This window comes from Hippoglossus stenolepis, chromosome 21, assembly GCF_022539355.2.
Source record: "Hippoglossus stenolepis isolate QCI-W04-F060 chromosome 21, HSTE1.2, whole genome shotgun sequence".
NCBI classification, from domain to species: Eukaryota; Metazoa; Chordata; class Actinopteri; order Pleuronectiformes; family Pleuronectidae; genus Hippoglossus; species Hippoglossus stenolepis.
In genome coordinates this window covers 14824317-14846442 of record NC_061503.1, presented here as the reverse complement: position 1 = coordinate 14846442, position 22126 = coordinate 14824317, and the positions used below count along the sequence as shown (strand labels likewise).

The following is a 22126-nucleotide window of genomic DNA, read 5'->3' as shown; positions in this document are numbered from 1 at the left end:
CAACAGCACACAAAGGCAGCGTCTGCTTCTCTCAGTAGCCAAAGGAGCTGACGACAGGAGGACAATAACTGCAGACCAGTGTGGGTGTGTGTGTGTGTGTGTTTGAGATTGAGTGTGTGTGTCACTACATTGGAATGTCTGGCAACTATTTCACACCATAGTCTGTCGTTAACTTTACGTAGTCTCCCCTATACATTATTTACTCTAGTCCAAAGTGATTTATTCTTTATAGCAATGCAGCAGACTAATGAGTCAATATGTGTCCTCATCCAAAGCCTTTGGTGTAACTTAAGGGGCCCAATTATTTGGACCAATGGTTGCGGGGCCATGGAATAACCTTTATCCAGATGTGTCTCACCTCAACCCAATCAGCCACGATTTCTCTTTGGGACCCGGTTCAGTCCCAAACACAGAGAAACTATTATTCACTTGTTTATTGACGTTGTGCCCAATGTGCGGCAGATACACAGAATACGAAGTACAATTAGAAAAGTAGGTTGAGACCCCCCCCCCACCACCACCACCAAAGCACGTGCTGCAGAGAGAGAGATGCCCTTTTCCACTCCACAGCTTCTGACTGTATTCATTTCAACTTGGAAAAGTGAGGGATTATTTTCCCATTCACTCTCTCAGTCCACTGATGGGAAGTCTTATGCCATCCAGCAGGAATGTGCAACTCTTCCATTCCTCCGGCTCTCCTCCACCCAGGAGCGAGCAAACCTTTGGGAATCCCCAGCCCGCTGATAAAAGAGAGGGAGTGTGGCCTCTCTCCCGGATTATAGGGCTTTTTTAACTTCCTCTCACAAACCTATACACTGTAATGTCTTTGAGCTTTGTTACATCTCTGACAAGTCCTGCGTGGTCGTATATGTGATATTTGATATGATGGTGGGGATTTTTTCCAACAACATGCATTCGAACCACTCCACATTATCTTATTGATATCAAAACACCCACGGGAAAGATAGCAGGTAGATAAGAAGGAGACTTTGACTCTGATTTATGAGATTTTTTTTTTTTTTTCTGAGCTTCTGACACAGTTGTGTGTTCAGCATGAGCACACACTGAGACAAAGAGTATGTGGGCGCATTGAAAAGCAATGTAGATAAGACATTGCACATAATGTTAACACAACTGTTTTGTAAACAAGTTACGTCAGTTTTGAATTCTTTACAAACACCACTCTGCAAAATTCCAGTTCAATTCATTTCATTTCATTTCTGTCTACAGGTTATTGTTAAATGTTAAATTCTTTAATATCTCATTGATTCTTGCAAGTAAACTTCTATATATAGCAAATGTGTCAAGTCACAGTGTCGTGTTCATCCAGTTGATGACAGGGAAACAATAATGAAACCACATCTATGAGTTTATTTCCTCAAACAACCAGGCCATTGATTTATATTAAATGTAAAAAGCATTATGAGGAGAAACCTCGGGCGAAACATTTCTACAGTATATTCTACACAACTAGTTCTATTTCAGGTGAAATAACTGATGAGGTGAAGTTGCTGTGTCCTTACTTTTGTGGATCCTGCCCTCTGCTGTGAGACAAGGTTCATTACACATGAGGGGAACCATGACACTTGTAGTTATATCAGTGACTAAGGACCTCTGACGTGATCATAATAAAAGTGATAATAACAGCACTGATGATAGCAGAGGTATGATGATACCTGTAAACAAGGTAATTTGGGTATTTTATTTGTATATGATGACACTTGTATGCTTGTATATATGACATGTAAATCTAAATCTAATAAATAATATATGAATATAAAGTGATTGCCCTTTAAAGAAATGGATGGACTTTGAAACATAGAGGAAAAACGTACAACTAAAACTGTAGGTGGCAGCTTTAAAACCCAGTCTAATTTTTCTGCACAGGACATCTTTAGCCCCGAGGTATTGTTTCCTGCAACAAAGAGCTGCTCTGTTCTCGTTCAGCCTTTTCTTCACACTTCACTTAGCTCAGTGCTCAGCTGAGGAATTACACCCCAACCCTGCCTGGACCTGGAAGAAGGTTTATAATACCATCTGTGTACAGTTAGCCCCGCCATGCAAAGTTGCCAGCGTGTGTTTTGCAAGATATCGCTGTTGCACAATGCAGAACGGCCATTCTGCACGAAACACACAATGCCTCACAACTGTGTTCTTGACAAATAAAAGGAAAATAAACAAAGGCCTGGTGGAAATCTGTGTAGCGCTCACAGAGACATATAATCTGCACACACACGCACACACAGAAACACAATGACTATGTCAGGTATTATTCTGAGCCCTCCTGTCAACAGCTGCCTGACTCAGTGGTTTGTAAAAAGGTAGCATGGTTTGAACCATTGTCAACCATTGAGCCATTAGCAGAGCTAGGGTAACACCACAGACACTTTGGGACAATGATGGAAAAATAGACAACGGATCAGTTCCACACGTGTCAGTCATGTCAGAAACAACAGCTCACAGACAACAGGAGTTATAAATCCATATGGAATTTATTCTTGAATCATAATAAACTAAATATTACCCATCACTATGCAGAAATATATACATAGAATATGGTGATGTAATACAATACAGAAATAGTAAAATAAATACCATTAAACCATGTTTTAAAAACCGTATACAGCTTCAGTGGGTTTGTAAGGCGTACATGTCCTGAAACAAATGTTTACCAAACCATTTGATGGTAATTCAACACGTTGTGCTTCAAGCTACAACTAAAATTCGGAGCAGTAAAAGTCAGTGTCAAAGCAAATCAAACAAGAAGGACGTGAAATTAGCCTGTGAACATGTGTAGTGACCAGAACGTCCCACTGTTCTACCAACAATGACCAATAAATGTCAAAGTGCCGTTAAATAAAATCATCCACACGAAAATATGGCACTAGAACCACAATGGAGTTTACTATATTTCACACGTTGACTTTAAAATCCAATTATTTCCCAGGGCTTCTGATGCAATGACCTGAAATTAATCATTTTTTCTGCAGTAAACTCTGCTCATTAAAATTAATGGCTAGGAGCAGAAGTTTATAAACTGATACATTTTTATTTATAAAAAAAAGAACTGGTACTATTAGAAAAAAACTATTATTTAAGTGCTTATTTAACTACTTCTTGCATAATATTTGTGCGCAGTTGAGATGAAGATGAACCACAGCAAGTTACATGGAAGTAAAGATTAAATCAACTGTCAGGTCATTTATGTGGCTTCTTAAAGAAGAGGATTTTGTCTGTTTTCTAAAGAGAAAACATACTGTATTCTTATACTGGGGATATAACGGCCACATCTCATGTGCCTTATTTTTAAAATGCTGTTTTATTAATGTCATACAAGAATTAAAAAATCATTTATGAGCTGAAATGTTATTTTCAGAATGGCCATATTTAATATATTCATTAGCTGAATAACACCTGAGAACTGTCCAGTGCAGGCAGCTGGTTACTGAGCAGCTAAAGGAAGTTGGAGGTTAAAGGTCCCTACTTAAGGCACTTCAAAGATATTGTGTAGAAATGATTAACTGTGGACTGAATCTAAATAAATATGTTCCCCCAATAACTTCTGAATCTATTAGAAAAGTAACAGAAGAGAATCAAACATCTATATATATATCATAATGGAATACGTTCTTCATCGATAAGCTCATTTGGGGAGGATTTATCGGTATAATTCAAATTTGTGCATTGTAGACAACTCAGAAGAGAGAGAATCCTCCAGCATGACTGAGTATTCAAGTGAAAAACAATATTGGGATTTTAATTTCAGCTTTTCTCTTTTCTTGACTTAAATATTTTAAATGTCTTTATCACAAATGCATTTTTAAACTAAAAATACATCATTAAAAAATCTTCTTTATGCTGCTTATTTGGATTTTCCTTCTCGTCTTTTTGTGGATTACATAGTAGATATTCAATAGTGCCTAGAACATAGCACAGTGAAATAAAATACCTGGTATACATGATATTTATGTGGCACAGTGAGAATGGTCCCAGTGCAGTAAACATCTCTCTTTGGCTTCTTTGTTCAGGTTAAAGCAAAAGGAAAATGAGACTGAGGAAAGCCTTCATCAAACTTTTTCACTATGGTGAAATTCAACTTTTACCTCATTTATGCTGCACGTTTTATAAAAGTTAGCTACACAGGCTCCAGGGAGCAGGACACAGTCCCAGACTGTGAGGTGGATATACAGTTATTTTCCTGTCAGATGTACTTGTTTACACAAAGATATATGTATAACAATAAATTGCACAAGTTGACCCTCAGGAATCAACATGTATAGATGTACAGAAATTTAAAATATGAATTTAAAGCTCTCACAAGCTCATAACTGTCTCGTCAGTATTTCTGCTTTTAACTCCGTCAAACAGTTTAAGCCTCGTCCTCCTCGGATTTGCATGTAAATAAAAAGTAAAACACTGAATAAATCAAGAACATACTGTATGAGATGGAAAAACGAAAGAATAAAAATAGAAATGCTAAATGATTCCATGTCGCTCCTCTAGCTCAGCTCTTGCGAGAGTTGCTGTACCACTTCTTGACAGCTATTCCACTAGTGCTCGCCACCACGCACAGCGCCCCTCCGAGGCTCCACAGGGTCGGTGCACGGTTAAAGAAAATGAACTGGAAGATGAACGCCAGCACCACGTCCACAGTCCTCATCAGGGACACGGGTCCGGCCTTCTCGATCTGCAGGGCCTTTGTCAGGAAGGTCTGACCAGCGATGCCCAGGACAGCAATCAGCATCAGTAACCAGCGATCGCGGCCACAGTACGGGTATTTCCATTCCCCAAGGACGGATACAGCGATGAGGCACTCGATTAAACCGATGACAGCATAGTACCAAACAGAGAGGTAGTAATGGACGCTCTTCCCCATTTTGCGGAGAATAACAAATGTAAAAGCAGCCGCGACCGCTCCTAGAGACACATAAAAAAGATATTAGAGAATGAAAACACCAACATAGAAAATGTACAAATTATTAATGAAAAGAATTGAAGAATTTATCATGGATTTATTCAAAAGAAAGAATAAAAATTGGAGTGGCACATCTTGGAGTGGGTATCTTCTTGCAAAACTTATGACTATTTATTTATAGGAATGCGGCTGACAGCTATAGCCTCATGAAATCCTCTGTGAATCCCTCCTGGACTACACCTGTATTTTCAGGAACTATTTCCTCCTCTGATATTTCCTCTCATCCTTATCTACAGTCAAACGGGCACTCCCATATCCTCTGCCTCCAGTCGATGTTAAAGCACCACTTCGACAAAGTTCATGGAGGTCACTGCATTTATGGGCCTGTTTTTGCTGGAGGCTAAGTTGGATCTAGTCTGCATTTAGTTGGATCTGGTGGAAAGTCTGAGAACCACACACCACTGTGGCTCGGGCAGCTACTAAGGAGAGCACTGTTGTAAATCAAGGCATGAAAACACCAAATGCAAATGTGACTGGGAAGGATGTGAGATTTCGCTGACTAACCACCACTGAGACTTCCACCGAAATTGTGCAGAGAGACCTTAGCTATAAAACAAAGCTCATCATTTACTTTAGGAGAAACTCTTGCTGACTTTGCTCGATGACAATCCATAAAAAGTAGCAGTGTTTTGCTGTTGGGAAGCCAGTGAAGGATTATGACTTTGTCACTACACTATCGATTCCTGCGAGTTGAAAAATTCAAGCAGCTAATGCAAGCAGGTCTCTTGGCAGAAAGGTGAATGTCCCTTTTTGAGATAGTGTAAGATGTAACCCGCCCCTGACCATGACTAACTTGAAAGACGATCTCCTAGGTAACCTGGATGTGCCAAGGAACACAGCGCTGGTGTTGTGGATTCCCCTGGTTGCCATGGTAATCCTGACCTGGTACTGACCAGGAGTCGGTACAAAGTTTCTGAACATCACCTCCTGAATCATTAAAGATCTACTTAATCTTTGTCTACTTTCATTAAACTGAGTTATTTTGTATTACCTGCAAAGGCAGCAATAGTCCCCTTGACGTGGCTAGTGTAGTTGCCTTCAATGCCACGCACTTGCTGGCCAAAGAGGAATGGTGGTCGGGCGATAAGGAGGACACCAGTGAGGGTAAAAACAGTGAAGACACAGTCCCAGATTGTACATTTCTCCTTCAGGAAGATCCAAGCCAGGAGCGAGGTAAAGACTGGATTACTGACGGGTCAATGGACAGAGAAAAAACATGGGTTAGAGATGAGAGAATGTCTGGGTGCAGTTCATAAGTCCTAACAGAAGGGAAAAGTTGGGGAGAGACACAGGGAAACAATAAGAATGCTGAGGAAATGAACAAAAAGTGTACAATTCAGGAAGGACAGAATATATTTGCAGTGTTGATGTAATCCACAAGTTCCTTCCAGCTCTCACCTGAACATGATGACAGTGGCATCTGCCAGTGGCATCTGCTGAACGGCATAGAAGAGCAGGATCATGGCATTGGAGCCGATTAAACCCCGAAGCACCAGATATATACGTTTATCCCTGGGACCAAGGAAACCTGTCCTGGAGGAGCAGAGACATGAGGATGGATGGATGGATGGATGGATGGATGGATGGATGGATGGATGGATGGATGGATGGATGGATGGATGGATGGATGGATGGATGGATGGATGGATGGATGGAATGACTGATACAGGGAATGATAAACAGAATTCTGGGGGAAAAAGTGATGGATGGAGTAAAGTGAGCAGCAACGTGAGCTGAGTGATGACAAATGGTGGGATGGTTGGATAGATAGATGGACACATTTAGGTTTAGGTTGTGAGGAAATGACAGTGATGGATGGATTCATGGATGCGGCTGCGAAATCGGGGAGGAGGGACACTTTTGTCGGTGAAGATAAAATAAAGAGGAATGTAGTGGACGAATGGATGGAAGGATGAATAAGTAGCTGAATGAATAGAAGTACTGATCGTAGTCTTTGGGAATTCAGTTAAAGTTCAAATCTTTGGGTCACAATGTCATTTAAAATGTATATTTTCTGATAATCTGTGAAGTTCATTGTAGTTTTGTGTGAAGATGGCATGAGATGGGTGCTACTGTTAACTACTTTATTTAGAGACTAGATTTCCTGCTGATCCTAACATATTGCATTCACGTTAATATACAGTAAACTCACTGGGACTTTTGAACTTTGACCACTGAAATTTGATCAGTTAATATTTCAAGTGTAAACTGGTCATAATCTGAACAAATTCCCTAGAGGCAGACTGTGAAGTTGACTGCTGACCACCCAAATCGAATCAGTTAAACCCTGAGACTAGAGGGAAAACATTTTTAACATTTGTAAAAACTTTCCCATCACCTACTTCCTGACAAACGTATTTCTAGTATTTTGACGACTTAAACTGGTCTCAGCAGTTTAAGTTGGCGGACAAGCCAAGGTACTTACCTGCAACGTGAAGGTAAAGCATGAAGACAACAGCAGAAATCCCCAGATATAAATTACAGGCAGTGACATGTGTTTCCTTGCTGAGTTAAAGCACTTTATCTTATCACAACACAGAGTATAAATTGTTGGTTTATGTAAAGACTGTTTTGGGAGTGTTACTTTAGCACTAATTATGTAATTTGTGTATTCTACGGGTAAATCTTGAACCTGGAGTTAATGTTTAACAGTCTGACTGTAACTCTGAGTGTTTCAGTATCTAAATCATGCTTACTTGTGGTAGATGAGTAAAGGCATAACAAAGAGCATCTGGAAGAAGCAGCGTATGGCACTGATTTCTATGGCGTGGATTCCCTGGATGGTTTTCACCAGGAGAGCGATGATAGAGAAGAAGACTGTGGACAGGAAAGCATAGAACAGACCCAGACCTGGACACCCCTTTGGTTCCTCTGCACCTGTATCAAAGAGAGAGGAAAAGTTGGTGAGGGTGGAGGAGAAGATATGTGAGAGGGGAAGGAAAGAGACAAAGGGGCCCTGAAGAGGGGCATCACTGTTCCACACTTCACCTAAAAAAATATTGCTTGTTTCATTGTAACCATGTTGGTACAGTAACTACAGGATGTCATTGAACTCAACGGGGTCTGGGTGAAAGCTCGCTTGCAAAAACCACAAACGAAAAGATCTGCAAAAGACAGTGTTGCAGTGTTTGCTCAACCTGCCCGTGGAACAATAAACTGATACGCTCGCACAGATAACATTTCAACCTGAGGTGGCTCCGACTTCCTTCTTTGTACTCGTAGTACAATGTGTGGTCTGCTCCACACACGGCATTTGTCTTTTTCACCCTGCACCAAACCAAAGAGCAGGATTGTCTAAAACCTATAAGTCGTCATATTACTGGTTTTACTTTTATTAGTTTCACCATTATGACTAGTACACGCAGGGGCATTAGTACAGTGTTGCAATACTGAATTAGTATTAAAGTATTAGTTTTTAATAGTTTGTGTAACAATATTTTGATTAAAAGTGAGAACAAAGTATAGTTTTATAAGTGTAATGTGCAGGTGGCTACACATATAGTGGCCCTGGTAGAGTAAAAGTGCACAGTCATCTTCCTGAAGGATGATGCAAATGTTAAACTGGTTTATGACGGGCTGTGGGCTACACACTGTAAAATACTGGAAGTGGAATACTGGAATACAGCAATAACTTGTGTCATATTGTTCGTTTACTATAAAAATGTTAATTAAGATGTGTCAAATAATATTTGATTCCTGGTAATTCCCACCACCATCATTAGAAAAATTCAAGATCTATTTTGAAATAGCAAAATGCCATGAATAACATATTTCCATTAAAATTAATTTTCTTACATGGTTTACATGATTTAGCCGCTTTTATTTTGTAGTTTGGTGACGTTAAGTCGGATGAAGTGACGTCATATGTGGCAGCATTGTAGACAAAAAAATCACGTCTAAACTTTAAAATAAACTTTACAAAATAAACTTAAATAAGTTAATGCGTGTTCCTTATTGGCTGATGACAAACACGTGGTACCGGCGCTGTTACATTAATACGCGACGTTACGCGGTTGTATAACGTGACGCAGGAAGTTTATCACGTTATTTCTCTAAGCTCATTAATGGAGGACCGGGGTGTCCCGGGCCGGGGACACTGATCCCCGCGGGGTTCCGGTGGTTTGTACCCGGGGTGAGTTCCCCTCTTACCGTCCGGGGCGCTTTCTCCTCGGGATGCGGGCTCTCTCCGGAGACAACACAACGACGGGCACAGGGTTTTCTTCTCCCCGCCTTCCAGTGACTCCAGGGCCCGGGTCGCTTCCACATCCTCCTCACCATCCTCATCCTCCTCCTCCTCGTCTTCGTGCCCGCAGGACAGGCGACAGTTGCCCCGGAGCTGAACCCGCTCCTCCGCCCGCTCATCGTCGTCGCCCTCGCCGCTCTCGGAGCCGGGGCCGCGGTCAACTTTGTGGAACACTACGGTGATGGTGTCGTCCTGCGCGGCCGAAGCCCGCTGCTGCGGCCGGTGGTTACAGTCGCCCATGGTAAGATGTGGCGGCGCGGCGGCAGCATGCCTCGGACTGCTGTCCTCCTTGTGCGGTGCCCGGAGTGACGGAGACGGAGACACGGGTTAATGACTAACCTTGGTGGCAGGACACCAGCTCCCATGCGGTGGTGAGTTCAGCCGCAGGGGGGCAGAGCTGAACCCGGTCCACCTCCGCTGATCCGCTGCTGCAGGAGCCTATGACAGAGGAGGCAGAGGAGGTCTGAGCCAACCACATCCACACGCTCCTCACACTGTCACACGTGCTCCTGCTACAGACACACGCTGCCTGTTTGTTTAGATTCAACACAACATGGAGCACACAACCAGGACCTACACATCTACAGCATCACCTACAGTCTCACACGATCATGAGTCCCAATCCAAAAATATGTATAATGTACAGTACACTTAACGAACATGATGGAAGAGTTTCCCCCAAAGTAGGTACAACAATAATACAATATATAAGAAGCCCCCCAAAAATATATGTAAATGTTTGTGTTCATATGTGTATATATGTGTGTATGAGCATATATATGTTTATGTGTGTGTGTGTGTGAGTATGTATGTATGTATGTATGTATTTATATCAGTCGCTTAAGTTCGAGTCCATCTAAGTAAAGATATATATATATACACACATACACATATGCGTATTTATATATTGTTAGATATTTTCTCACATGTTTTTGGAAATTGTTACATAATCATGACTCATAGTTTGTCAAGTGTACTAAAATACAAATATTTGTAACATTAGAAGTCATAATCATGGAACACTACTTTTCATTTTAGGTCATGGTTTATATATATAAACAAGAAATCACACAACTCCTTATAATCATGTTATGTATGTTACACACAACACACTGACAGGTTATAAAGCTTAGTAAGAACAACTGAATCCAAACTGGATCTGTACCTTTAAAAAAAAAAAAGCCAAAATCAAGTTACTAACAATGAAATACCCACACCCCTACTTTAGCACTTTAGTTTTTATTACGTCTGTACATAAAACACAGTGAGCACGATGACAAGTGAATATCCATCACCCTCTAACCTTACCTAACTACGACTGATACAAGTAGGACTACGCTGTTTTACAGAAGCTGCATGTTACACAGTGTTAGGGAGGGGATCCTGGTATTTTATAAATACATACATATCTACACTAAATTCTATGTCTATGAAAAATAAAAGACTGAGTGTGGTCCCATCTACATACAAAAGCAAACATCATACAAAGAACTTTACACGGTATAGCAAAAAGGTAAACATCATATTTGGCAAGTGTTACGTTGTTATGGATATTATCTTTCCTTTTTTTGTGTCAGAATAAGAGGAGCGTGTGAAAGCACAGGTAGCAGGTGCTTGCACAGTGGTCGGCTTTTATTTGCGGAGTAAAGATAACAATGGTTTTGTCAGCGAGGGAGAAAAGGGGCAAGAGTGCAGCGAAAGCGAGAGGGCTGGTCCGCACAGTGAGATGCTTCCAGCGAGTCATTCATCAGGAATAAACACTGTGAGGGTCTGTATCTGAGAGTAGACACAACGGAGACACATGTTTTCCCCAAAGTTTCTCATAATGTGTAGTGGATTCTTCATTTCGTGTATCAGGGGCCACTTCTTTAAGGGTAAAATAATTCAAAACACAGAATTTGTACGAGAAGAATGAACATGAATCTCAGCAAGTCGGCCAATATTTGCCTGTGATTGATTGAAAACAAGTATTTAACAAACTATACATAATGTTACTAACTGGGTTACTACTGGATCAGATTAGATTATAAATTGTCTACGAGATAATGTCGCATGTGAGTCTCAAAAACGTGCACGTGACGATGTCTTGTGAGATTTATTCCCCTTGCTCTGTAATTTATTATACATCTATTTCACTGTAAAGTTCTGTTTAGTGTAATGACTCAAATTAAAGAATTGTCTCATGACATAATTGTTTTATTTCTTGGATACAACTGCACTTTGCCTCCTTTTCTCAATACACTTTTCACCGTTTAGTTATTGTTACACGATCGTCAGCACTAACTCATTCCTAAATCGTTCCTATCAAATTCCTACAAGAGAAATAAACACAATACATAAGAGTTGAATAGCAAAAAACATAGACTGTACATCAAGGTACAGTTTGCTTGTGAGTTTTGAGTAACTGAGTTCTTCAAATGGAGGATAAGGCATTCCTAAGGAAGGAAGGAATGGAGATGAAAGTAAAGGGAGTTTATCAAAATGAACTAGTAGCAGCCGGTTGCCAAACGTTTACTGTGAAGAATATATATTCATTAAAATGGTGTCAGAGCTTTTGAAATGATCTCACAGACTATAACCAACATGTGCATTTTAATCACTTATTCTCAGTAAAGTCGTACTTGACATATTTCTTTTGATGGTTTGAGCTTCTCTGTAAAATTTACATTTGTCTGAACCTAGGTGGGAATTGCTTGTGGTTTCAAATCGGAGTTAAACAAAATCCCAGAAGAAGCATTTGAACGGTAGTGTACAAGATTGGTCCTGAATTGTTGACTGGTTTAATTACTCATATCAATCATGAGGTGTTCGTATATCTGAGTTTTCCCCTTGAAGCTGGACGCGAGCAGGAAAGCCCGGTCGTCGATGGCGACCATGGAAAACGCTCGAGGCGCCTGGATGTTCAGCTCCTGAGACGGGATGAACTGTCCCCTCTTGCCCTCCCACTGGTAGACCTGCGTCAGCGAATAATCGCTGCCCAAGATGGCGTACTGCCACTTGCCGAAGGAGACAGGCTGGAACACCATGGAGCCGCGGGAGGGAAACGTCTGCACCTCCTTGAACATGGCACCGTCCCAGCGCATCACCTTGGAGTCCCCGATGAATCTCGTTAAGCACAAGAACAGATCACCTTGGAAAAGGGCAAAGATTCAAAGATACAGTTTTTTTATTTCAACATTAATCTTCTAAACCGGACTCTGACTTAGAAAAACTGTTTGTGTTAATCCATAATAATTCTTAGCTTGTTATCAGCAGCTACTTAGCAAAGTGTTCTTAATACATGAGCTGTAGCTTTTCCTGTCACACTAAGAAATACAGAGAATATTAGACAGTAGTGATTTATGAGCGGGGGGTTACGGTAGTGGAGTACCTTTGAGATGAGTGCCTGTGTGACTCGCCGAGCAACGACGTACTAAAACGTAATAAATTACTGCTGAGCGTGTGGGTCATGGACGTTTTTATTAAATTAACCACATGAAAGAAAAAGTTCTCACGGGTCAAAGTCCACCGCTAATCACATAACATGGCCCGGATTATCTGAGTCTTAGCATTTCAAACTGAATAATGACGTCTAGAGTGCACACACATACCAGCTAATGCCTTTTTCGTCAGTGCAAACATATAACGTGTGTGTGTGTGTGTGTACATATGCTGTTTTTGAAGCTGCAGTCCTCACCTTTGACCCGGAAGTGTTTGACTGAGAAGACGTCCTCCATGTCCGGTATGTCCGTCCTGCGGTCAAACTGCTTCTGGCTCCTGTTCCACTGGTACACCACAGGCCTCTGGGAGCTGCTGGACAGGATCAGGTGGGCTTTGTTGGAGATCTCCAAATATTCCACATCTGTGTCGCGGTACCACGGATGGAGCGACTGGTGGGAGTAGAAGCCATTGCCGTTCCACTTGTACACAGTGGTGGAGCCGGCCTAAGGAAAGAACAAGTGTAAATATCAGTTAAGCTGTGTAGTTTAGCCAATGTTCCATCTGCTGACATGGAGGTGGCAGGATTTATGACCTATACTCCCGCCAGCCACCAGGGGGCGATCAAGGCACTGTTGGGGAGCCGTCATGTCGTCCATCTTTATTCACAGTCTACAAGAACACCTATACAATAAATCTGAATTAAGTCCAACATCTAACCTTTGAGCTGTCGGCGATGACAAAGAAAGACTCCCCGTCGATCATGAACGTCTCGATGTCGTTGGGTTTGCGGATCTTCAGGATGTCGATGTCCTGGATCTTTATGAACTTGTTGGCGGAGTTGTCGCGTTTGTAAATGTGCGAGCCCCCGAACAGCTGGGCCACGATGACGAAGAGGTGGCTGTCGATCACCTGGGGCTTGCAGACCACAGTGGACGTGCCTAAACAGGAAGAGAGGTCGATGACACAGGACAAGCGCTAAGAATGCTGAACAGATAATCTTGCATTTATGTCCCTAAACAGTGATTAACCACAGTTACACAGTAAAATCAATCTGTGGTTGCTAATACCTCTGTGAGTCCTTTCAGCCCCAGCAATGATCTGTTATTGAACATTTAATGGATACGACGATGCTGCTATAACCTTTCTTTTGTTTACTCACTTTGAATAGTGTCATAGGGTCTGAAGGTCATCTCAACGTGATCCCATTCCAGGAAGCTGCATGTCCCAGCGAACGGTTGTGGAAACACAACATACTGATCTTTACCAAAGGTGAAGGCCTCCACTGAGATGGACTCAAACTTCAGCGACTGATAGGAGGCAAACTCTGAAAAGCACAACGTGACAATGAATCCCGCCCCTTTTTGTCGCCTCTAAATAATCCTTTCCCACCGATAAATTCTTCCACAAACACGCCTCAGCACTGATAAACTGGCGATAAGGAACAGGGAGGAGGCGTGAGAGGACAGGGTGAGGCAGTCGGCTGGGGACAGGGAGCTATTGTTGAGGGGTTTCCTGTGTGAAGAAGCGGAGCAGACGCAGGAAGATGATACCTGTGGTGATGCAGTCAAAGGAGTGTGGCAGCAGGTCGTTGATCTTCTTCCCCTGGTGAATGGGCGGACCGCTGCAGTAGATCTGATCCAAGGTGGCGTTGGTGTGGTGTATCCACTCCACCAGCCACTTGAGCTTGCAGTCGCATATCAGGTTGTTGCCCCGCAGATCACTTACATGCAAGGATGAATCGCAAGCAACATCAGTTCACGGACATATTTATCTTTTGGAGGCTTAGATATTCAGTTTCTGCTGCTGATCTGTTCTGCCTCTTCCATATTTGCCTGAACTTTGGCTTCGAGCCGACGAAATCACAACAAGTGTCCTATCTACTCAGTGGTCTCTACTCCTCACCCGCTCTCAGTTTAAATTACTGTTGACCTTGGATGTGTGTATCGAATCAAAATACATGCCGACACACACACCCTGCAGCCTGCAGCCTGCATTATTCCCACTGATTATGTTGCTGTGACCACAGCCAGGATCTTTTCTCTCTGAATGACTTGTTTACCTTCTACCCTGACACTCTGGCCTTGTAACCCAAGCCCTCGCCTCTCCTCTAGATCTCTTTATCTCCCTTTTTCCTCTTTCTTTTCTCCATTGCAGCAGCAAATAGCATCTCCTACACTCGTTTGTTTTTCTCTCTCCTCTGGTTCAAGTGGTGATTACTCTCCCTTCCTTCCTTTTAAGAACCATAACAAGAGGAAGGAAGGATCAACCCCCCTGAATAAATCTCTTTGGACACCAAAAAGTATCATAGTACAGTGTGTTCCTAATTGAGGGATTGGGAATAAATACCACATCAAACAAAGCAAGCTCACATTACCAGAAAAACTGCAACCCTAACATGCAAAAAGATTGTTACTTGGTGTAGAGGAATATATTTGGAGTTTTATTCTTTCTCTTGATATTTCCCTTATGCATTATGATCAAGTTCTGTTAAGCTCTGTGCAGATGCATGTGTAAAAGTCTTTGTTGTGTGCATACCAATGAAATTTACCAAATGAGTTACTAACAGATTGGATCACATTGAATGGTTAAGTGATAATATCACGAGAACAAAGTCATAATTTTAGGCTAGATATCATTTTAGAGAGGGATACCAGATGATCAGCCTGTTGCCTGCATTAAAATGAGGAATGTGGAGCATCAAGCATGTCAGTCAAAGAATCCGGACTTGAAATTCTCTTTTGGATCCAGAAGAAGTGGAACGACCACGGGCTGATCCTTGTTGCTCACTTCATTAAAATGTTTTTTCTTTATTCTGATAATATTATGACTTTTCTTTCTCATTGAATTACAACTCTCTAAATCTTTTTTTCAACATGGCCCTAATGCCCTGTTGTATAACGATGCATGCGTTTATGTAAATATCTAAGGATACATGACTCGGAATAAGCTGGGTCTGAGTCTCAGACTGCACTCACACTTTGGTCAGAGCTTCCATGCCCTTGAAGACATCCTTGGGCAGCGTCTCAAGATTGTTATACGCCAGACTCCTAATCGACGAAAGGGAACAAAGAAATACGCACAGTGATTGAATTAGGAGAGACGGTCTCTCTCCAGACAGCAGATGCTGAGTCATTACACTGTATTATATGATTTGCATTGGTTCTGTTTGGACCTGAGCAAATTATTGTACAAACAAGAAAAATGACCGAACGAATCTGAAACCTGAATCCCCGACTATACGTCTGAGACATGGCACAGTCATGTAACAGGTGTTTGAAAGGGCTTAGCAGTGAAATGGAAGGGAATATAAGAATTAGTGATTATTCAATTTAAGGGAGAGCAATTTAATTGAGTGCAAGGAGGGAATATAATTGGTTGTAGGAGGGTCAGATACAATTCTTTGACATTTTACCTATTATGTGAAGCCGTAGTGGGTAATATTTCATTCCCTTAATACTGCTGGTCATATTTCACACTGAAAACCTATATTTAAACGGCGCTACTCTTCTCTGAGGCTGTCTCGTGACTATTTTCTGCCAGTAGCAGGTATAAGACCAACCAACAAACACAGGCCCCTCAGGCACATTTCACATGCGGGCGGAGGAGTGAACTCCAAACCAGAAAGAGATGTGAATGCAGTGAAATGTCAGCGTAATTCATGGACGTTGCATTATTTATTTGTGAGTTGGTTTCACGGGGGAGAGAGAGAGAGAGAGAGAGAGAGGCCATTTTAGTTTGTGAGTTTGTGCTCTGCAAACAGATGGAGGCTGGAGCAGACTGGATCAGGATCTGAGCAGGACGCCTGCCTGTGCCTTCTAATAATGTATTTATTCATCTTTTTTCGGTATAAAAGTTTGTTTACTTTCCTCTTAGGTATCTGCAGCAATAGAAAAGACACACTTTATCTTTTCATATGGTTGCAAAGGGATATGTGAAGGGTTTTCTATGGATTTTCTTCTCCCGTTAAAGCATAAAAAACTATTTTCTGACCTGCACAGATCCATCTGAGCCACTGAGACAATAACTCACAGTATTTGTGGCTTTGATAATGATTGTTTGACATATTACCAGAGTCCTCTCACCTAAACCATGCCTGAAGAAACGGTTTAACCACTGTTCAACATGGCTCAGATAATGAGGCCCTTGGTTTAACGTTACATTACTGTTATATTTAGTCTTGACCTTAGAGGTCGAGCACATTCTCGACTATCTTTAGTTGTTGCTGGCTTTGCAGTTCAGGAAAGTGAGTGTTTACAAAAATACTGTAGATAAACTGCTTGGCTTGTTTGGAATTGGATTTTGTTTTCATGCTCCAGCTCACATTTTGAATTCTGTTGGGATTATGGACTTTTGGGGGGGTTGGTTTTATTATCTCGCCCATGGAGGTTATGTTTTAACCCCTGTCCGCTTGTTTGATTGTTGTTTGGATAACACAAAAACTAAAACAGATGTCCACACAACTTGGTGGAAGGATGGGACGTGGGCCAGTAAAGGGCTCACTACATTTTGGCGCAGATGCAGACAAAAGTGCAAAGCCAAGAATTTTCTTTCACTTTCTTTAACATTTTTTGGAGACATTTACATGTTCACCACTTTCAAAGGGAATAATTCATAGACCAAGGCCTATGCACTCTACTGATTACCATTCTAGATAATATATACTCTTCCTGCATGTGTGTTTCTGCTCTGTCCACATATTTAGAGCTGCTCCTGTGGGTGTGTGTTACTGGGTAGGCGTTGTTTCCAGTTCTCTGCTTCTCACACCAGCACGGCTTCACACCTGCAAACTCTTCTCATCCAGACCCAGCAGTATTTTTAAAGACCAGATCAACCACGACTTCGATGCCAGAACGCCGTTCAACCCTGTGGTTCACCTGCCACTTTTCCCAACTGCCTGCCACGCTCAGCCGGCCCACTCTGCCCCTGAGCTACCTGCTCGCTCTGACTCGCCTCACCTGGAGCAACCGGAGCTTATCGAGCATCGGATCACCTCTGAACATTAGGTAGACTGGTTGTCAGCACTGATTGTCGGCGTCAACCTTTTTCTCCGCACGTCACCGGTTTTGTAATAAAAGACATTTCACTGTGTCTCTCTGTCTCATTGATTTCATTATATATATACAAAAATAAAGTTATTAGATGAGTCAAAGCCACAGAATCTTCCTTTTTTTTCTGCCATAAATATGTGAACAATAACTCTTTTGGTCCACTAAGTCAATGTAACACCCAGGGACACCATGACCTGCCTCTCAGCAACCTGATCCAGCTGAAACCGTCAGCCAGTAACCTTGGACGTTACCACTGGCAGCAGCGTTTCTGATTACTTTGCACTTCAGACAGTGACGGAGAAGGGCACCATTCCTGTTGGAATACCTTAAATACCAGGATCATCAGCAGCTTTTACCACAATGCTTCCTTTTTAGAAATCATTTCAATGGAATCAACAAAATCAACAAAATACTTACAGATGTATCAGCGCTTTTAGGCCCCGGAAAGCAAATGGAGATATTGATGCAATTTTGTTATTTTCAATAAATCTGTGAATGAGAAGTGTTTGATTAGTATTTGGGTAGATTAAGATAGATTGACACTGTGTAAGTAATCTCACATGTGAAACCCTTTAGTTTTCTGCACAGCTTCTCCTGTTGCAGTTGTGAAAGGGTTGTGTTGAAAACCTGAGCTCTGTCCTAATTGTACATTATGCTGTGTACTAACTACATCCACTTTTGTTCATACTTAAACAAATGTCAAAATGATTTATACTGAAAAGGCTTCCAAACATTTGTTTTAAATTATTCTAGCTGATTAGACTTCTGCTCTGGTTGATGTCAGAATTACATAAGCTCAGCAAACATCACAAACTCATAAAAGCCATGGGGATGTAAGTTGTTCCACCCTCATCAGGCAACACACAGTAAGTGAAGAAACCTGTGAGTGGACGTGCATTAAACATGCCAGCATGCGAACCAATATTGAGCAACCGGACCACAATGCAACACTCTGTTCCAAAGTCATCACCACCTCCGCCAAGGAAGTTTTCACCCCTGGTTTGTCTGGTTGTCGGCAGGATTACATAAAGAAACACTAATTTAATGGGAGGATGGGACATGGGCCAAGAAAGAACTGGATCCAGACAAAGGGACGGATCCAGGATGTTTTATTTCACTGTCTTTAACGTTGTGAGGGTGTTTCTTGACATTTTCACTGATTTCCCCATGAATGATGCATGATTTCATATTTGAGAAACCGATGTCTATGATTGTGTGCAATTTGGTGTGGCTTGACATTTGGGCCTTGGCGGAGGTCTGTGATCCACTGAGTGCCCTGGGTGGCTTATGCCTCATATCAGTTTGTTTCACAGCAGATACAGTTTGTGTATTTTATGATGCTCTACCACACAACCCCCTTATTACCTTTATATACTAAAAGGCATGGCGATTGCAAGCTTTAAGGTACAAGTAAATACTTACAGATATTCCAAATGTGGTAAACCCAGGAATGCATCTTCATCGATGAGGTCGAGTGAGTTTGCTGTGAACAAACTGTAAAAACAAAGACGTTAAGCACGACTTTGCCGTTGATTTGTGGATTTGCAAATTCAAATAACTCCACAAACTTCAGTCGTATAACAAAACACTTTTATGTCATTCCATAAAAGAATCGCTCTAACTTTACTGTTTTTGGAAGCCAAATCCCTTTTCCCTCATGTAGTTATCATCCAAGACCGTGTCCATTATTTATCCATGCCTCCACACACACACGCACACACATGCACACAAACGCACACACACACACACACACACACACACACACACACACACACACACACACACACACACTAACACACACACCCAGCACAACACAGGCACACACACAGCTCCTCTCTGCCCAGCCCCTGCTGTTAGAGTTGTTGTAGCCATGTGGTGTATTGCATAATCCTGACACCATTACAGAGAATCTCCCTTTGAACCAGCTTCTATACAAGTCCTCTGGGGACCCTTCTTTATTGTTTATACCAATAAAGAACAGACAGACAGACAGACAGACAGACAGACAGACAGACAGACAGACAGACAGACAGACAGATAGATAGATAGATAGATAGATAGATAGATAGATAGATAGATAGATAGATAGATAGACAGACAGACAGACAGACAGACAGACAGACAGACAGACAGACAGACAGACAGACAGACAGATAAGATAGATGACAGACAGACAGACAGACAGACAGACAGACAGACAGACAGACAGATAGATAGATAGATAGATAGATAGATAGATAGATAGATAGATAGATAGATAGATAGATAGATAGATAGATAGATAGATAGACAGACAGACAGACAGACAGACAGACAGACAGACAGACAGACAGACAGATAGATGGATAGATGCACTCACAGCAGTTGCAGGGCAGGCGTGTGAACAAAGCTCCCTCCAGCGATTTCATTGAATCCAGACTTGACAAAAGATCTTAACAAATGGAGAAACAAACATTAAAGGTGAATTCATCATATAAATAATAATAACTGCACATACACTGAAAGGCACAGCAGACAACAATGTACCATGAGGTTTCCCAGGCAACTAATCGTGGCACAATGTGTAGCTGCAGGAGCACTTACAGGGACACGACGTCGGAGGGGAACGTGTGAGGCACGGAGCGGACATTCTCACACAGGGCATTGTCTTTGGTGCAGATGCATCCGGCGGGACATCTGGGCTGCCTCACTCTCCGTCCGTCCGCCAGCACCAGGCTGACCGCGGCCACCCACACCAGGAGCGTCCATCCTCCTCTCCATCCTCTCCGCGCGCTGCTGCCCGGGTGTCCCATTCCTGCTGTCCCGGCCGAGGCTTATCACTCCCGCCTGCACATGCAACTTCCACACACACACGACCCTCGAGGAGCAAATCACGGGATTTAAAGAGGAACCCTTTTTTTGCCTTTTTGATATGTTTGTTTTGCTGATGAGAAGCTGGAGCTCCGGGTGGTGATGGTGCGCGCTCTGACGCAGCCGGGCTTGTGCCTATGCTCCTGGCGTCTCAATAGGAGGGCACCGGTCCAGCGGATTCGTTCTGCAAAGCGCAAGAATGACAAATCCAGGACCTGAGAGCAGAAAACACAGCTGAAGATAAAAATAAATTGTCAATAAAAAAAAGGAATAAACTCAACGTCCCACGTGAAATAATAATAACAATGACAAAAAAAGACCACGCTGCTAAAAATAGGTCTAATTGGTTTTTAGAAAAAAGAGAAGTTGCTTGCAGACTCAAAGCTGCAGCCACTAAAAGAAGGGGGAGAAAGAAAAGGACATAAAAGCGTAAATTCCCGTGAGGGAGAAAGAGAGGGGAAGAAAGGGGGAGAGAGAGAGAGAAGGGGGACAGAGGGTGGGGGAGGCCCCTAGGTGCGCTGTTTTATTATCAGCACTGCCAGCTATTATTTATGCGCGCTTCAGAACCGTGCGTGGCTAATGGCGAGCGCCTATTCATGAGCTCTGTGCAAATGCACCTGCCTCACTCATTCACATGCTGCCTCCTTTCTCTCCTCCCTGCACAGATAATGACATTCACAGAGAGAAGAGGATGAGCTTATGGCACATGGTTTCAAATATAACAGGACAATATCAATTCAGTGGTTCTGTGAACTAAGAACATTTGGGCTGTGTGGTGGGACAGTCAGAATATTGTTTATTTTATTTTATTTTATTTTAAACACCCAGATAATTAATGTGGGATACATTTATGACAATGCCGTATATCACGAAGTGAGGCTTTATCTATATTCTTATTCTTATTCTTCTTATTATTAATACTTATTTGTGTGTTTTAAACATTTGTTTTCTTGTTGTACTGCATTTTGTTTTGGAAAATGTTCTATAAATAAATTTATTATTATGATAGTGATATGGCCAAAATCAAGGTAAAAACTGTTCAGTCGGTATCAATAACCATCACAATACACGACAGCTTATTAGTTAATTTAGGCTTAAAGACTAATTTTTTCTGTGTGCATTTAAGATGTGGGTGACAATGACAAACACGTGCCAGTAAAAGATTTTAAACATCTAACGTATTGATGAATTATATGTTCAAACCTCCTCATTGTCCTTGGATGTGTGGACCAGATGTGTGGAAAATGCCCTGTAATTATTGCTGCAAACCAATTTCCCTACGGGGACAAATAAAGAATCTAACGCATACGAATTATATTGAATTAATGACAAATATATCACTGATAGTCTATATTTTACCCCCTGCTCTATCATGGAGCAATGATTCACAGGAAAACACAACACTGATTTTCACAAATATTTTTTCCAGGACTACAAATGTTAACAGCCCCAGAAATCCATACTTCACTATATTATCTGTCTCTTCCTTCATACATTGACTGCTTTGTTGGGATCAGTGGGTTGTGGAACAGTCACCAAACACTGGACTTTTGTTCCGCACACTGGGCTGAACTTTGACCTCCTGTGACC

The 22126-nt window shown here is 41.9% G+C and overlaps 2 protein-coding genes across 2 annotated transcripts; both read right to left on the bottom strand.

Annotated features, from left to right (window-relative positions):
- Nucleotides 1-2469: 2469 nt before the first annotated feature.
- Nucleotides 2470-9721, bottom strand: slc35g1 (solute carrier family 35 member G1). The gene is made up of 5 exons (XM_035145445.2): nucleotides 9125-9721; nucleotides 7672-7852; nucleotides 6374-6508; nucleotides 5967-6163; nucleotides 2470-4917 (listed from the first exon to the last, which is right to left on the bottom strand). Exons 1-5 carry the CDS (start codon nucleotides 9456-9458, stop codon nucleotides 4505-4507), a joined length of 1260 nt encoding a protein of 419 aa, XP_035001336.1. The 5' UTR covers nucleotides 9459-9721; the 3' UTR covers nucleotides 2470-4504.
- A 523-nt stretch (nucleotides 9722-10244) lies between these two features.
- Nucleotides 10245-20954, bottom strand: lgi1b (leucine-rich, glioma inactivated 1b). The gene is made up of 10 exons (XM_035145444.2): nucleotides 20270-20954; nucleotides 20046-20117; nucleotides 19109-19180; nucleotides 18104-18175; nucleotides 15614-15685; nucleotides 14189-14358; nucleotides 13798-13962; nucleotides 13356-13576; nucleotides 12895-13141; nucleotides 10245-12348 (listed from the first exon to the last, which is right to left on the bottom strand). Exons 1-10 carry the CDS (start codon nucleotides 20476-20478, stop codon nucleotides 11999-12001), a joined length of 1650 nt encoding a protein of 549 aa, XP_035001335.1. The 5' UTR covers nucleotides 20479-20954; the 3' UTR covers nucleotides 10245-11998.
- Between the last annotated feature and the right edge of the window lie 1172 nt (nucleotides 20955-22126).

Excerpts from the sequence above, each read along its gene's own strand:
- slc35g1 (XM_035145445.2), bottom strand. The coding sequence starts at position 9,458 with ATGGGCGACTGTAACCACCGGCCGCAGCAGCGGGCTTCGGCCGCGCAG. Across the intron at positions 6,164-6,373 it reads GCCACTGTCATCATGTTCAG|TAATCCAGTCTTTACCTCGC; the intron begins GTGAGAGCTGGA and ends TTGACCCGTCAG. Across the intron at positions 4,918-5,966 it reads GACTATTGCTGCCTTTGCAG|GAGCGGTCGCGGCTGCTTTT; the intron begins GTAATACAAAAT and ends ATGTGTCTCTAG.
- lgi1b (XM_035145444.2), bottom strand. The coding sequence starts at position 20,478 with ATGGGACACCCGGGCAGCAGCGCGCGGAGAGGATGGAGAGGAGGATGG. Across the intron at positions 20,118-20,269 it reads CCCTCCGACGTCGTGTCCCT|ATCTTTTGTCAAGTCTGGAT; the intron begins GTAAGTGCTCCT and ends CCATTTGTTAAG. Across the intron at positions 13,577-13,797 it reads ACCCTATGACACTATTCAAA|GCACGTCCACTGTGGTCTGC; the intron begins GTGAGTAAACAA and ends CTTCCTGTTTAG.